The sequence below is a fragment of the Andrographis paniculata genome, unplaced genomic scaffold, assembly GCF_009805555.1.
Source record: "Andrographis paniculata isolate CXL003 unplaced genomic scaffold, ASM980555v1 Contig49END, whole genome shotgun sequence".
Taxonomy (NCBI): domain Eukaryota; kingdom Viridiplantae; phylum Streptophyta; class Magnoliopsida; order Lamiales; family Acanthaceae; genus Andrographis; species Andrographis paniculata.
The window spans coordinates 2,287,673-2,304,501 of NW_026137583.1; the positions used below are offsets into that span (position 1 = coordinate 2,287,673).

The window sequence follows — 16,829 nt, forward strand, 5'->3', positions numbered from 1 at the left end:
TGAGTTGAGATTTAAATAGTAAAAATTTTAAATTTGAATAGTTGTATAAATATGTGTTGATGTGATATTTTGAATGTAAAATTAATATTTAGTATAATATAAAAAATAAAAAATAAGTATTTGATTTGATATTATTGAGGAGAAAAAATGAAATAAATAGTGTATTTAAAATCCGATCCCCACACAAACACATTTTTCATATAGAAAAAAATGGCACTAAATTGGGTTTATTAAATAGTATTAATTTGAATTTGATATTAAAATATTTTATATATATAAAAAAAATACTCTTTCCGTGCAAAAACAACATGGATATTTGGAGTGAGTATGAGAATTATAGAATAATAGTGTTAGATGGACAGTGGACTATAGGGGATGTAAAAGTATATTTAAGAGACCAAAATGTTCTTATTTTATGTTATTATTGTAAAAGTGTATTTAAAAGACCAAAATGTTCTTACTTTATGTTATTATTATTAAAAATTTGGAATAATTTTGTAAAAAAATAAAAAATTAATTATCAAAAATGAAAATGAAATCATTATTTTTGAGACGGAATAAAATGGTAAAATAAAATTATTATTTTAAATCGGACATAAAATATATTTTTTCCCAAAAATACTACTAAAACCCGGGAGTTCGGAACTAAATAAATACAACCTTTTATCTTACAAATATCAAATTGTTACACACTTGGTACTTTTTTGTTTCCTTCATACGGAGGTGCAGTGGTTTTATGTTTTTATAAATATATGCTGAATGAAACGAAATATATATATTTACTTATATATTATATACAATATATAATATAATTCAAAATATGAAATATAGTGGATAGTAATTAATATTTCTATTTAATAATCGTATATTAATATTACAACACAAATTACTTATTTATTTATTTTAAAATATCATATTACTAACATCTATTTATATTTAAAATTCATTATTCTACTTTAAAAAAAAACATGAATGTGAAAATATGTAGAATCGGACTCCTGAATAAATAGTAAAAATATAATTGAAAAGAATCATGGCGAGCCTTTGCACCGGATCTACTCTTTCGGCCGATTGAGATATTGAAAGTTCGGATTTTTTCCGGGAAAGTTAGGGTGAACGAGAAAGAGAGAGAGAGGGAGGGAGGGAGAAGAAAGGGGGAGAAAATGAATATATTCAGGTTAGCTGGGGACATGACCCATTTGGCAAGTGTTCTTGTATTGCTCCTCAAGATTCACACTATCAAATCTTGCGCTGGTATTGCTTTCAACGCTCTTTTTGATCTTCGCCTTTTCAACGAGTGTATATGCTTCTGATTTGGATTTATGAACACGGATAAAATCTGTTTAGGTTTTCTTAAAAATATATTTGGTTCGGAAGTTTTGTAAATGTTTCTATTGTGCTATTCCATTTACGTTGCGAACTTTGATAAGAAATAACGAATGGAGACACTTTTATGCGGTTGTTTCGGTGGCTTGAAGCTTGTTAGGGATGCCTGTGTTGGATCTGTTATTGGTTAATTTAATGGTGGATTTGTTAAAGTTTTATTCAGTTGGGAAAGGATTAGCCCTAAGCAGCCCTGTCAGATGCTCAAAGTTTGTTTGTTAAATTAAATTGATTGTAACAAGAACTGGAAGGGTTAGATCTTTTGGTTTGGCTATTATATTAATGGAATGTATTTGAGAGTTTGTTGCCTATGTTGCTGCGGGCAGGAAATGCAGACAGATGCATTGAGCATAGATTTGGTATTATAAAGAAGATTCAATGACTCTCCCGAATTAGGAACATTTTTTATGTTTTGATTTGTCACTTTTGATCTCATATGCTTATATTTAAATCTGCTTGTGGAACCATTAACAGCTTCCAAATGTGGATTATTTGTATCCGATATTCTAATGCTAGTCTCAATTGAAATTTGATGTGTTCGTGAAATGTAGCACGTCTTGTGTTTTATTGTATTCTTTATGAGCATTTATTTTCCTCTCTTAGTTTGTTCTTTATTTACTTTCGAGGATTCTTATAAAAGCTCGGTAGATGCATGGTGTGCTTATCATATTGAAGTGTGGCAGATTATGGACATTAAATATATTGTGTTTGCTCTTTGCTGAAAGATATATTGGATTTGATGTCTATGTGATTACAAAATTTGCACAAACTGTTGAAATACGTGTGTTTGTTTGGGGGTTTGGATTTTGAGTTGGGATTTGAATAGTAAAATTTTTGAATTTGAATAGTTGTATGATGTGATATAAATATGTATTAATGTGATGTTTTGAGTGTAAAACTAATTTTTAGTATAATATAAAAAATAAAAAATAAATATTTGATTTGATATTTTTTGGGGGGAAAAATTAGATAATAGTGGATTTGGGGGAAAATCCCCCAAACAAACACACTATAAATGTAAGATCATAATGGGACAGATCATCAGGTTCTGATCTTGTGACTTTTAAGAAGCACTTCTACGGTTTATTTTGCAACTATCTTCAGGTGATTTTACGTTTAATTTGCTCGTGGCATATAGTGATTTTTAATATTATCTTTTCCAGGCATATCTCTGAAGACTCAGGAACTCTATTCTGTTGTTTTTGCAACTCGCTACCTTGATCTTTTCACAGACTACATCTCACTCTACAATACACTGATGAAGATCATTTTCTTGGGAAGTTCTTTCTCAATAGTTTGGTATATGAGGCGTCACAAGATTGTGCGCAGATCATATGACAGAGACCAAGACACTTTCCGACACTATTTCCTTATGTTGCCCTGTATGTTATTGGCCCTAATCATAAATGAGAAGTTTACCTTCAAAGAGGTACTTATGCTGTTTCCATCGGAAGCTGCTATAGCTATAACATGATTAGATTGCTGATATCAAAATCCCTTTTGTTCTGCACCAGGTAATGTGGACATTTTCTTTATATCTGGAAGCTGTCGCCATTCTTCCTCAGCTGGTCTTGCTTCAGAGAACAAGAAATATCGATAACTTGACAGGGCAATATATTTTCCTTCTAGGGTATTTCGTACTCTTTCAATTCTTATTTCCAAATCAAGATCTCTATTCATGAAAGAATTACGTATGAAATTAGCCTTTAGCTATGAATTTGCCTGTGTTTTTTTCAATATCATTTTTCTGCATATAATTACATCTGCTTGACCACAAAATTCTCATGTTTTAAGATTTCATAACATGCTAAACTACTATGAATAGTTGAACAAAGCTCTATTGGATGTCGTGCTTTGCAAATATAAGGAGGTAAGTTGGCCTAAAGGATGCAGCTGAAAATTATTATAGATGATTCATCTCTCCTCCCGTTGTTCATTTATCACCTCCATTCTATACCCATGCTGTTTTTGTTTAGATGTGGTTGTATTCTTCAATTGCCATTGATTTTTTTTTCATTAGCAGTAAGCATGTCATTCTTTTGAGCAACTAGCTTTTCATGGCCTGTAGAAGTAGATTGTGAATCGAAGTGCATTAAGATGATAGTAATTGAATAGACTGTCTATATCTCTTCTACTTTGTGTTGATGCTTTTATAGTGCTCTTACTTTGGGCATTGTGTAATACGATAGCCTGGTGTAGATTGTGTTTGGCAGCAGCTTTACTTTAGTTATCTTTATTTTATTAATTTTACATGGGTTTTGTCTCGACCCTTTGATTGATTGTGTTTTTTCTTCTAAGAACGTTTGGAGTCTTAGTATGATCCACCATTTGAGATTTCTAATTGTGGAAGAAGGAATGACTTGTTCTTTGATCAAGCGGTGACTTATGATACTTTTCATCTTTATTGCAGAGCCTACCGGGCATTATACATTTTGAATTGGATTTATCGCTATTTTACTGAGCCACACTATGTGCATTGGATAAGTACGACTCTATCTCTCTTCTCATCCACACACTCTTAACTCCCAAATCTGTCTGTGCATCAGCATGCATTGGCTTTCATTATCACATCGGAAGATGATCACAGTAAATTAAGTGATATATTTGTGTTGTGTTTCTGGCCTTGCAGCATGGATATCTGGGCTTGTTCAAACACTACTCTACGCTGATTTCTTCTACTATTACTTCCAAAGGTATATACAATACCCAAATCTATTTCTGTACTACGGGCTGGGTAACATGTCGTGCATATTTATGATCATCTGCAACTTTGCGGTTTCAGCTGGAAGAACAATGTCAAACTTGAGTTGCCAGCTTGAGATTAATTTGTTTTTCCCCACAAGATACGGAGGGGCTGTTTCAGAATCATGAACAAACACATACATCTTAATGTCATTCATGGTTGTGTCTGAGATAGATTCATGAGATAGAGATTATATATATATCTTGCCATGTACAAGGAAAAGTTTTAGCGAGCATGTGTATTTTGTCTGTATCTACTACCAGTTCTGTTGTGGTTCCAAAGGTTCTTCCTTGTCTTAGCATATTCATCACTAAGTAAAACTAACTATCGTTCGTGGGGTGGTCATGCTCTTCTCTTCTCAATTAATATTACATTTCCAATGTCATAAGTGAGATTTTCAAAGGGAGATTGGATTAGATTCCCCTTAATGGTTTTTTATTTGTGATTCGATTTTCAAATAGAAGTTTTGTTAAATTTTGTCCCCCATTTACATCTATGTTTACATTTCGCTCCCCATTTGACTTTTGTTACAATTTGTCCTTGTTTTGTAGAAAGGAAAAAATTACCTTCGATCAAGAAAACAGTAAAACTAGTTAAAAGAAAATGAATTATAGGGCACCCGTTTTCGCTAGTGAGAAGCAGTGTCCGAAAGTGATTTTTTTGTAACTGTGACCTCGGTAGCGTTGGTAAAACCAGCCATTGGCTGTAGGTTGGAGGCCTTAAATGACTTGTATTTTCTCCATCAGGAGTTGGGTGTGCAAAATGGATTTTATTTTAGCATGTGAGGTAACTTTGATCTTCAAATATGTTTGATTCATAGTATGTACTGTTGTATTAGTTTGTAAGTGTTGTTTTAAATGTGATTGTTGCTATCCTTGGGAAAAATACTTTGAATTGGTAGAGTTGTAGTTGTGAATTGTAGAAGAAAATTAATGTGTATGAAAATATATATATATAAGGCCTACTTCAAAGTTTGGCTTGGCCTACGAGTCTATTTAAAAGTCTATAATATATATATTTTTTTCAAACTTAATATTTGTAGAAAAATATGTACAATTATTTATTATATCTAATAAATCAGTTAAAATAAATTAAATTTTTAGTTTTATTATCACCAAATATAATTTTTTATAAACTATAAACAATTAAAAACATAATATTTATATATATTAGATAAAAAAATATATTATATAAATATTATAAATAGGCCGGTCTGATAGGCCAAAAACTCTAAGTCTGTTTTATTTATTTAAAAAGATTTAAAAATATATCTGAATTTAGTCTTGTTAGTAAACAGGTTAGACCAAACCAAATCTTATACAGACCAGATTGTACGTGTGGTCTATTTCTGTCCCTAGGTGTAGGCCATTTACTTTGAGTTTTTGATGACCAATAATCATTTGTTTCATAGAGAATGATAAAATATTCATATGAGATTATTTATACAAGTGCCAAGTATAGGGCAGTTTAATAAAGTACTATTGATTCCAACCGTCTCAAGTTTTAGAGGAATCCTTCGTAAGTGGAGTAAAATTGCTCCAACCGAATCAATTTCTTCCTCAATTTCTAAAAGAACATTGTGGCATTCTTCCAAAATTGGAGGAAAAGTTCTTTTTTTTTTTTTTTTTTTTTTTTTATTGCTTTGGGGTCCTTCATTTTTATTTTTAATTCTTATTTATTCGGTAGTTTTAATTTAGTTTTTATGTTTTATAATATTGTAAACATTATAAATTAGATATAAATATTCATAATGCAATAAAATTATACATGTTCTATTTATTTGCATTGTTTATTTTTGCTCATGTTGAAAATGTTAGAAAATCGGTTAATTATTTAATCGATAGAATCAGGCGCGTTCCTGGCTTTTCCGAGGCTGAAATAGTGGGCCTCTAAATATATATTTTTATATTAGCATAATAATAAAAATAATTTTACACATTTTTAATGTAAATGTTAAAATAAAATTAATTTTTATATATTTAAAGATCAAAATATAAATAAAATTAATGTGGCATTTTTTTGTTTAATATAAAATATCCAAAAAATATATATGATTTAATATTTTTTAATTTTTTTTTTTTTTTTATTATAAATAGTCAAAATCTTTTGAAAGAAATTTTCAAACAAAAGTATTATTTAGGTTGTTTTGTTTTGTATTTTGGTTTGAAGAAATTTTTTTGATATAAAGTATAACAAATTATGTAAATTATAAAAAAAATAATTGGCTCTGTTTACCTGTAAGATTTTACTTTTGATTTTACTATTTCAATTTTATTTTTCCTTCAAAAACATCAAACCAAACACTCAATTTTTATTTATTTTATTATACTAAAATCTAATTTTACATTCAAAACATTACATTAAAACATATTTATATCACATCCAATATCTATTTCAATTCCGAATTTTACTATTCAAATTTCAAAATCAAAACCTCTCAAGTAATATATTAGTTTTTTTGAAAAAATGTACTGAAAAATTTTTGGTAAAAAAAATAAACCTATTATATAATACACAATTTTTAAAAAATATCACCAAAACATATAATAGAATATACAAATTTAAACATATAACCATAAAAATAAAAATATAAAAAACACACAAAATATTATTCTCTATCGTATCTTCATAATTTTACATAATTTACAACAAAAATATATAAAATTATACAATTAAATAAACATACTAAAACATATAAATAAATAATTAAAAAATTAATATAAACATAAATTATTTAAAAAAATAATATGATTTAATTTTATTATTCTTTAAAATATTTAAAAATAATAGTATATATTTATATATTAAGTATGTAAAGAGTGTATATATATATATATATAATTGGGGGCTCCTATGGCCCCTAGAGAAAATAGGCCCGGGATAAAATTTAATTATGAATGAAATTCATAATTTTCAAATTTGATTAATGAGCGAGTAAAAATACAACAGGCTGATGGATTAAATTAATTGATTTAATTTGGATTATATATGTTCTATTTGGACTAGGGCTAAATACAGCCATTGAACTATACAAGTGTTTACAAGACAATTAACTAATTAATTAGTTATTTATCTTACACTTAAAATTATAATACAAATAAGTTGTGTTTACATAAGTGTGGCATAAACGGTGGCTAAGTGAGACACCCACGCGCTGTCCCCCGGACTGGACGCGAAAACTATGAAATAGACTCGAGTAAAATATTATTTTGCTCAGCCCCAAAAATAGATAGTTTTCTCTCGAAAAATCTGCACATGCATGCATAATTATTTAAAATTCAAAATTCAAATATTATATTTATAACCGGAATTAACCGAAATTAAGTTCGGTGTGTATGAGTGGATGTAATTGACATTTATTATTCATCGGTTACCGATGGTTTTGACACGGTCAATTATTGGCCCGCGTGGTGGAGGTGACTATCAAAAGCCTTCTCCTCACACCATTTACAACAACAACCTCCCCTCCCCTCTACCCGTTTCCTTTTTCGATGAGTTTTCGGCAGTTTCTGGTTGATACCCAACAACTCTCTTTCTTCTAGCCTCCCATCTCAGTTATGTTTCAACTTATTTTAGTTTGTCGGAGCTCCAGAATATTAGGATGCCACATAATCTAGAGATGATATGTTGTTTTATCTTTGAGAACGTTACGCTATGAATCAGAGGCACTACCGGGGCACATTTGTTTTTGCGGAGAGAGATTTTATCCTCTACTCAACGTGATTACCGAATTTATTTTGATAAATTATACTAATATCAAATTTATTTCGATAATTATATTATCGTGATATAATAATTCTCTAATAACCACAAAACAAAATGACTTAGGGTCTGTTTGGTTGGAGGGTTTAGGAGGGGAGGGGAAGGGAGGAGAGGCAATTCTAAAATTTTTTATGTTAAATTATATTATATATTTTGAAATATTTTTAATTAAATATTTTAGTCAAGTTTAATTATAATATTTTTTTAATAAATCATATAAATTTAGTATATAATTACATCTATAATATTAACAATATTTTAATAAATAATTTTAAAATAACTTAGTTTTAAATGAATATATATTTAAAAAAAATAAGCAATTTATTATCTTTCAAAAATAACTTCAAGCACAATATTCATTCAAACAGTCTTCTAACTTAAATTCCAATACAATTTTGCATGAAAGACATAAACAAAATGCTTACAAATCTTATTTTATTATATCGGACAAATACATTTTGTATAATATTTTATGAATAAATTAATCAAATTTTATTAAATAATTTTATTTTTTTTTATATATAATATAGGGCAAAATAGTAAAATATTCTATTTTTCCTCTCCATCCTATCTAACCAAATACAAAAATATTATTTTTGCCTCATTTTTCTTTCATATAAACCAAACACACTGTTAAAATTTTAATATTCTCTCCCCTCCTTTCACCTCCCCTCCCTTCCATTAAAATCTCTTACCTCCCCTCCCCTCATTTGAACCAAACAGACCCTCAAGGTGACTAAATGAAGATTTTTGGAGACAAAATGACTAAATTACCATTTCCTTCAGTCAAAAGAAATATGGAGCTATTTGAATTAATTTATACCGATGTGTGTGATTTAAATATGTGCAAACTCAAGGTGAGTTTTCTTTTTTTTTTTCATCTTTATGGATAATTGCATCAGATATTGCTATATCTATCTGTTAAAGGAAATAATAATAAGCAATAGATGACTAAAAATATTAAGGTAGTTCTAAGTGATTGAGAAGATAAGTCATTGAGAAGAGCATTGTGTAGCTGGGTACGAAGAATTATGTAGCATAATTAATCAAACTACGACTTCATAATTGAATGGTGTTACAAATTGAAATGCAAAAATCAAATTCTTAGGGTTGTTTGGTTCACCGATTTTTTTTAACGGGATTGAGATTTTATAGTGAGATTTATATGTGATAGGATTGATTGCATTTAGGATTTGGAATCATATCCTGTGTTTACTTGGTAAAGTTATCTGAATTTATATTTTCCAAATCTAATTTGTTTTGCAAATTAATTGAAAATTTTGGATTTTTTATATTTTAAATGACATAATATCCTTTTACGAACTTTATTTAGTGTGATAAATTAAAATTTACATCCATCTCTTCTCTTGTGAACTTTATTTATTGTTTTACGAGATTGGGTGTGTTCTAATAAAAAAATATTTAATACGATTTTCGATTAATATTTAAAAAATATCATATATATAGATTCATACAAAATATATAATATATAGTCTATATACTAAAAAATATAATAAATTAACATAATATATATATTTATATTATCGACACTCTTTCTCATATTTAATATAAAAAATACTTTGAACTAAATATACAAAATTAATACACTAGTCAAATAAATTTAAATTATTAATTTATTTAAAATATCATTAGTAATATAATTAAATATACATAAAATTAATGATTATAAATAAATATATGTATTTGTAGTAGTATATTTTGAATAAAATATTATATTTTTATAAAATCAATAAAATATAATTTAAATATAGATATATATATACATATAATATTTTTAAAAAATATATGATTTTTTTGTTGGGTGGGAGGATATAATTGTATAATGTGAAATAGAATGGGAATGAAATTTTAAAGTAATAGGGGTACCCTATTACTAAAATATCATCCATTTGCAGGATTTTAAAATTCCGTTCACTTTAAATTCCATCATATATTTTGTATCCAAACATGGATTTATTTGGATTTTAAAATTCAAATTCCATGGAATCCCACCAAATCAATAAACCAAATAGCCCTTTAAAGAAATTATAAATGCATTATTGATTTTTGCAGGATTATCCAAAAATTGTGGGCAATTATAAATGCAATTTATATTCCGAATAAAATTTCACTCAACGGTACGGATAAAACTCCTTATAAAATGTGAAAAGATAAGAAACCTTCGTACAAATATTTAAAAATGTGGGGTGCCTGGCTAAAGTGAAAATACCGCCTCTTAAACAAGTCGTAGAAAAAGCAGTAGATACTAGTGAGTGTCTTGAGTTATTACCCTCGACTTTAGCATACATTACACAAGATATTCTCTAATACTTGAAGGATACTGTGATGTTAACGGGATATCTGACACGTAAGATTCACTATCTACAAACTGATATGTCTTCAAGATCGGAGATGGAACAATTTCGTGGAAGTGTACGAAACAAACTTGTATAGCTAACTCTACTATGGAATCAAAATTCACCGTTTTAGATAAATCTCATGAAGAAGCCGAATGATTTAGAAAATTTCTTGATAATACTTTATTTTGGTCAAACCCAGTACCTCTGGTAATAATACATTGTGATAGCCAAACTGCAATAACAATGACAAAGAATGAAATTTACAATGGTAAATACCGATATACCCGATGCAAACATATAGTACTATGAGACAATTGATCACTAGTGAAGTTATGAATGTTGACTAGGATAGGTTAATAGAAAACCTTGTGGATTCGCTTACCAAAGAGTTATATCGTGATAAAATGTATAAACTGCTAAATAGAATGAATCTGAAATCCATAACTTAAGAGACAATTACAGTGGTAACCCAACCAAATAACTTGGAGATTTTAAGCTTTGTACAATAGGAAAACAAATCTATAATAGTTGGGCATGAACACTTCACCACCATTCTCTAAAAAACTACGAGTGTTACAAAGTGCAAAGTGGTGAGGTTGAGCCCTTAACTCTTAATAATCTTAAAAGTAGGGCTGAATACTTTAAAATATAATTACCTATATAAGTGTGAATTGAGAGTTGCTTCAAATGAAACACTTATGCATCCAAAGATGTGATCCATGACCGAAATGAATCAAAATATGAGAATAAAATGAGTCAATTAGGTCACCAATGCATACCAAGGTGAAATAGTTTAATGCACCGTGTCAATTAGGTCACCAATGCATACAACGATATTGACTGACGAAAGTTCAAAGCCATAAAATACATATCCCGACGTGTCGATATCTCTAAAACTAAATCATGCCTTGTCCTAATTATGAGCATTTTCACTCATACGGGGGAATATTAGAAAATTATTTAATTATTTAATCGATAGAATTTAATTTATAATTGTCAAAATTGAATAATCAGTGAGTACAAATATAACGGGCCGATAAATCAATTTAATTTGATTAGTATAAATTAAATATATGCTATTTGGACTGGGGATAAGTATAATCATTGAAGTATTATGAGTGTTTAAGGGACAATTAAATAATTAATGAATAATTTATCCTACACTAAAAGTTATAAAACAAATAAGTTGTGTTTATATACAACATTACATAAGTAGGACATAAAGTATGTTTAAGACATGGCAGGTTAGTGAGCCACACACGCGCTGTCCGCCCTGACTTGATACGAAAATCATGAAATGGATTTGAGTCAAATATTAATTTATGAAGTCCCAAAAGATAAATAATTTTTGACCAAAAAGTCTGCATATGCATGCATGATTATTTGAAATTCAAAATTCAAATATTATATTTATGACAGGAAATTAAATATGATATTTATGGTTGTATGTTATTGGAATTTATTCATCGTTTGTTACCAATAGTTTCAGCTCGAGAAATGAATGTCCTACATGGTGGAGGTGCCTATAAAAGGCCCTATCCTCAAACCATTTACATCAACAACAACAACCTCCTTTACCTCTCCACCCCTTTTCTTTCCCGATGAATTTTTCGGCGAATTTCCGATTGATATCCAAAAACTCTTCCCTCTCTCTAGCCTTCCAACTCAGTTTGTTCCGACTCATTTCAGTTCGTTGGAGCTCCTGAATATTTGGGTGCCACCTAATCTGAAAATGATATATCATTTTATTTTTCGAAACATTATGCCATAAACTGGAGGTACTACCAGGGCGTATTCATTTTTGCGGAGAATGGTTTTATCCTCGACTCAACATGATTATCGAATTTATTGCGATAAGTTTTATTGATATCGAATTTTCTTCGATAATTATATTATTGTGATATAAAAAATTTCCCAATAGGGAATTGGTGAAATTCTCCATTTTACCGAATTCACAAAAATCAAATATTGAATGAAATATTTAATTATTGAAAATAAGCTATTTGAAAATTTATCTATGACTTGTATAGACAATAACTAGAGTAACAAGTCAATATTGGTTCCAATCATATATATATATATATATTTTTTAATTTGTAATTCTATTAAAATTAATTATAAAAATTAGTCCCACACGAAAAAAGTCTATCATTTTTTGTCCCACCATTAAAATTAAAACGGAATGTGCTAATGTAATTTTTTAACAAAAATTTATGTGGCATTTGATTCGGACCAAACACGGCGGTGTTATATAGGACACAACTATGTTTAGACTGTTAGAATGTCAGTTTATTTTTATGTTCATATACCATTGTGCTTTATGTTCTCCACCTAACTCGGTTTCAGCGGCTGCCCTCCAGCAGCCGGCTGGCATAAGGCCGGTGGCGGTTGCGCAATAACAGCATGCCCTCCTAGCCCCCATGTCTGGCCTGAATCACTCTTTGGGGGTGTAGCGGCCGCATAAGTGCCTTGCTGGACCCAAGATTGCAGTGGAGGGTTCCACGCATGGTTCGCCGTCGCGGATCGGCGTCGCGGATCGGCCTTTACCGTTCCAGATACGTCGCGGCGTATCGGTCGCGGTGTATCGGTCAAATATCGGCCTATATGATTTTTTTATATAAAATTTATATTTTTTCAAAAAAATAATAAATAATTAATTAAAATACATCAAATTATAAATATAATTAATTTAAAAATATATATTATTGAAAAAATATATTATAATTTATAATAGATCAAAATTTAAAATGAATAATATTTCAACTAAATTAGCGGATATATATAAATGTAAATGCTAAATTTTATGTTTTGCATATTGTCATTATACTAATAAATTTATTTTAATAACAAAATGATGTACCTTGTGTCCGTCAATGTCAAGATTTCATCTTTATCATCTGCATTATATAAATAAAAATAATTAGAAAAAAAATACAAATAAAATTTTATAAAATGTTCAAACTACGTTTATACTAAATATTTATACTTACCATTCAATACCATGTGGAATGTCATGGAGGTTCAAAATCATTTTCATCTGGATTCATATTGCTTGGATAAGGAGAGATGTTCGAACCATATTGATTTTCTCTGAATGAACCCCTTCCATATACATCAAAACCTCGATATTCTCTATTATCATTGCTTCTGCTTGATGAACCATAATTTTGTCTACGATCATCAATACTACCCGAACCAGATGTAATCCCTCCGTAATATGTTCCAACTGGTTGGTTGGATCCAAATATAGGAAGATTGGCTGAATCCTGAAGATGTCTGGGTAGATTAGATAAACCGTATCCTGAGTAATAGGGATTATGATATGCATTTGGTTGGTCCCACTCCTGTCTCCCCAATCTATTACTCGAGCTATGAGAAGAATCTCCATAGGAATAACCTATATTCAAGTCTTGCATATGTTCGTGAACTCCAGAATATCTCCTAGTATCTGAAAAATTTGAAGCATCGGCTTCACTTGAAAATTCTGTTAAACTATTTAGAAAATCTCTTTGAGCTTCTATACCAGGACGATATCCATGATCAGTGTCTTGGGTAGCATAATAATTTTCATTTCCTTGAGCCCATCCCATATCACTTGAGTATCGGCTATCCCTGTAGCTCCCACTACCACCACCACCACCACCACCACCACCACCACCATCATCATCATCATCATCATCATCATCATCATCATCATCATCATCATCATTGTTATTATTCTTATCTTCACCATTAGTCGATGAAGATGAAGATTCCAATATGATTGCTTTTTTTTTCTTGGCCGTATTTTTGTTTTCTGTTTTATTCTCTTTCGCTTTCTTTTTTCCATCAGCTATAAATTGAGATAAAAGCATATCACTGTCATGATCATTATGCTCACTATGACCTCGATCTCCACTTTCTTCAATAGCCTCATCCAACCAATTCAAATCACTATCACGAATAAGTGGAGATTCATTTTCTCTAACCCATTCATCTAAAATATCATTTTCATCAAAAATATGATTCAAATCAATTGGGTCATAAAAATCGTCTGTGTCTGTCCTTTGCATAAAATTTTTTACCCGAAGACGCATGTTGTAGTGGACATAGACTAGCTTATGCAGTTTCTCAATAGCTAATCTATTCCGAAGTTTAGTATGGATCAAAGCCCACGTACTCCAATTCCGCTCACAACCCGATGATGTGCAAGTTTGACTCAAAACTTTTAATGCAATTTTTCTTAAATTAGGAGCTTCATCACCGTACATATTCCACCAGTCAGCTATTAAAAATAAATAAAAAATTATTAATAATGCAACATTTTATAACAAGTATATTTAAAAATATAATTAAATGATAAATTTCATAATACATACCTGGTAAAGATGTAGATACAGCTCTAATAGCAAGTGCACTTCCAAACTCTCCAATTTTGTTAACAAATATGTTTATCTATAGACAATATAATAGTAAAATTATTAGAAATTAATATATATATATTTATATATTATTTATAAATTTCACATAATTTACCTCATTCATAGCCTTTACTTGTATATCCAAATCTGGCTCGAGTCTTTTGATAACTTCTTTTACTCCTTTTCGAACCTCCGATGAATCAAATTCACAAGTGCCGGAGTATTGAAGACCAGGATTTAAAAAATAAGCTGCATGAAATGTATATAAAATTAAAAAATAAAACAAACGATTAGCACAATATAAAAACAAAAAAATAACAAGAATAGTTACCTGCTGCATGCAAATCTTGATGCAATTGATTATACCATCTTTCATCGATGATATCCCAATATTGTTGAAAATCTTTCACCGCGGTTTTTATTGCCATTTTTGCCCTATCCATTGCCTCATAAATGATAGGTAGTGTAGGTTTTTTATCTTGATAACTACTTTTAAAACCTTCACTAAGGGTTCCATGACCCCACAGACTCGGCGTATCCGTTTCCAAAATCTTTCATTCAAAATCAAGTCTGATATATCTCCGGCTTCATGTCTTCTCCTCGAGGTATTATTGTACTCAACCCATTCTCTAGAAGTACACATTCTTTTCAAATCGGTTGCATATCTCAGAAGACTTTCCATTGCAACAAACTCGGTTGCAAATCTTGTTATGCCTGGTCGCAACAGATCTCGGCCATTCGTATATGTTTTCATCAAATTAACCACTTTATCACTGTTGTATATAAATCCTGTAATTCTTCTGGCTTCTTTTATCGTATCTTTCACTGACAATATATCTCCGATGTCTTCTAACATCAAATCAATGCAATGCGCTGCGCATGGAGACCAAAAAATGTGCTTCCTTTTCCTCATCAGTTTTTTCCCAGCCGCCTTCATACTAGCTTCACTATCAGTTACAATTTGTACAATATTGTCAACCCCTACTGATTCCACCACCTTATCCATTAGGGTGTAGACAAAGTCCGCAGTCTTCGCCTTATTTGTACAATCAACCGAACTGTGATATATCATATCTCTATCACAGTACACCATAAAATTTATGATTGGATGTTTTGTACGAGTACTCCAACCATCACACATAATTGTACATCCGTATGTTTTCCATTTCTGCTTTAAAGAATCAACATACTGTACAACTTCTTGCATCTCCTCGTTTAAATATTCACCACCAATTTGTTTACCAGTAGGTCCTTTAACTCCAGGTCCAACCGATGCAATCGTGTCAATCATCGTTTGGTAGTAAGGACCACTATCGGCAGCGTGAAATGGTATTGCATTAAAATGAAAAAATTTCGAAATTGCTCTACCCACTTTTTTTGCATTATCTTTTGAAAACATATTTTTCAAAGACTTATTCTTCGATTGAAACATGTATGGATCAAGTTTTTTTTTTTTATGCAAACCTTCTGTCTTTTTCATAGAGCTTTCGAAAAAATTTCTTTTACTTCCTTTTGTATTCGAGCTGCTTCCTCCTACAAAGATAAAAAAAAAAAAAAAAAAGCATATGATCATATATGGTTGTTATCTCAAAAAAAATATACTAATATTTAAATATATTTTATAAATTTAATAAATATACCGGCTTTAAAATTCAAGCTTGGTAGATCTCCGGAAACAGAATGTCTACGCTGCTGCTCCATAAATTCCATATTTCTGCTTTCAGCCATTGCTCTTTTTAAGTGTTTTCTTTCAAGAGCATCTATCTCATCTTCATTTATTTCAAAAACTTCATCTTCTTCCTCATCAGAATCATCTTCCAAACGAATGGAATTTTGCAATGCTTCTAACTTTTTTTTATGTGCTGCTCGCATACTTTTTCCTTGGATCAAGTGTTCTTTTAATAACTCTCTTATTTCTTTTGGAGCTCTCGTGCATGCTTCAACTTGACCTGTAACATGTGCTATATGTTGTTTCATCCTAGTAATTCCGCCGTGAACAATTTTACCACAATAATTGCATTTTGCTTGTTTTCTATCATTGCTGATAGGAGTAGCATGATCCCAACCAATATCTCTGTGCGGTGTCATTTTACACAAACTCTGTAATTGAATAATACAATTGTTAAAATATTTATAAATAGTAATTCATTAATTGAATAGACAAATTATATATTAGTTTAT

At 30.0% G+C, this 16,829-nt stretch overlaps 3 protein-coding genes across 3 annotated transcripts; 1 reads left to right on the forward strand and 2 right to left on the reverse strand.

Moving 5' to 3' along the window:
• Positions 1–1,028: 1,028 nt before the first annotated feature.
• On the forward strand, positions 1,029–4,589 carry LOC127252765 (ER lumen protein-retaining receptor). Its single transcript, XM_051277071.1, has 6 exons — positions 1,029–1,254; positions 2,547–2,812; positions 2,898–3,013; positions 3,794–3,867; positions 4,013–4,076; positions 4,166–4,589. The coding sequence occupies exons 1-6, from the start codon at positions 1,164–1,166 to the stop codon at positions 4,200–4,202; spliced, it is 648 nt and encodes a 215-aa protein (XP_051133028.1). The 5' UTR covers positions 1,029–1,163; the 3' UTR covers positions 4,203–4,589.
• An 8,437-nt stretch (positions 4,590–13,026) lies between these two features.
• LOC127252868 (stress protein DDR48-like) lies at positions 13,027–13,892 on the reverse strand. Its single transcript, XM_051277224.1, has 2 exons — positions 13,239–13,892; positions 13,027–13,145 (listed from the first exon to the last, which is right to left on the reverse strand). Exon 1 carries the CDS (start codon positions 13,836–13,838, stop codon positions 13,260–13,262), a length of 579 nt encoding a protein of 192 aa, XP_051133181.1. The 5' UTR covers positions 13,839–13,892; the 3' UTR covers positions 13,027–13,145; positions 13,239–13,259.
• Positions 13,893–14,173: 281 nt separating this feature from the next.
• LOC127252924 (uncharacterized) lies at positions 14,174–16,736 on the reverse strand. Its single transcript, XM_051277312.1, has 8 exons — positions 16,289–16,736; positions 16,113–16,181; positions 15,148–16,034; positions 14,980–15,094; positions 14,764–14,897; positions 14,607–14,682; positions 14,313–14,512; positions 14,174–14,224 (listed from the first exon to the last, which is right to left on the reverse strand). Exons 1-8 carry the CDS (start codon positions 16,734–16,736, stop codon positions 14,174–14,176), a joined length of 1,980 nt encoding a protein of 659 aa, XP_051133269.1.
• Between the last annotated feature and the right edge of the window lie 93 nt (positions 16,737–16,829).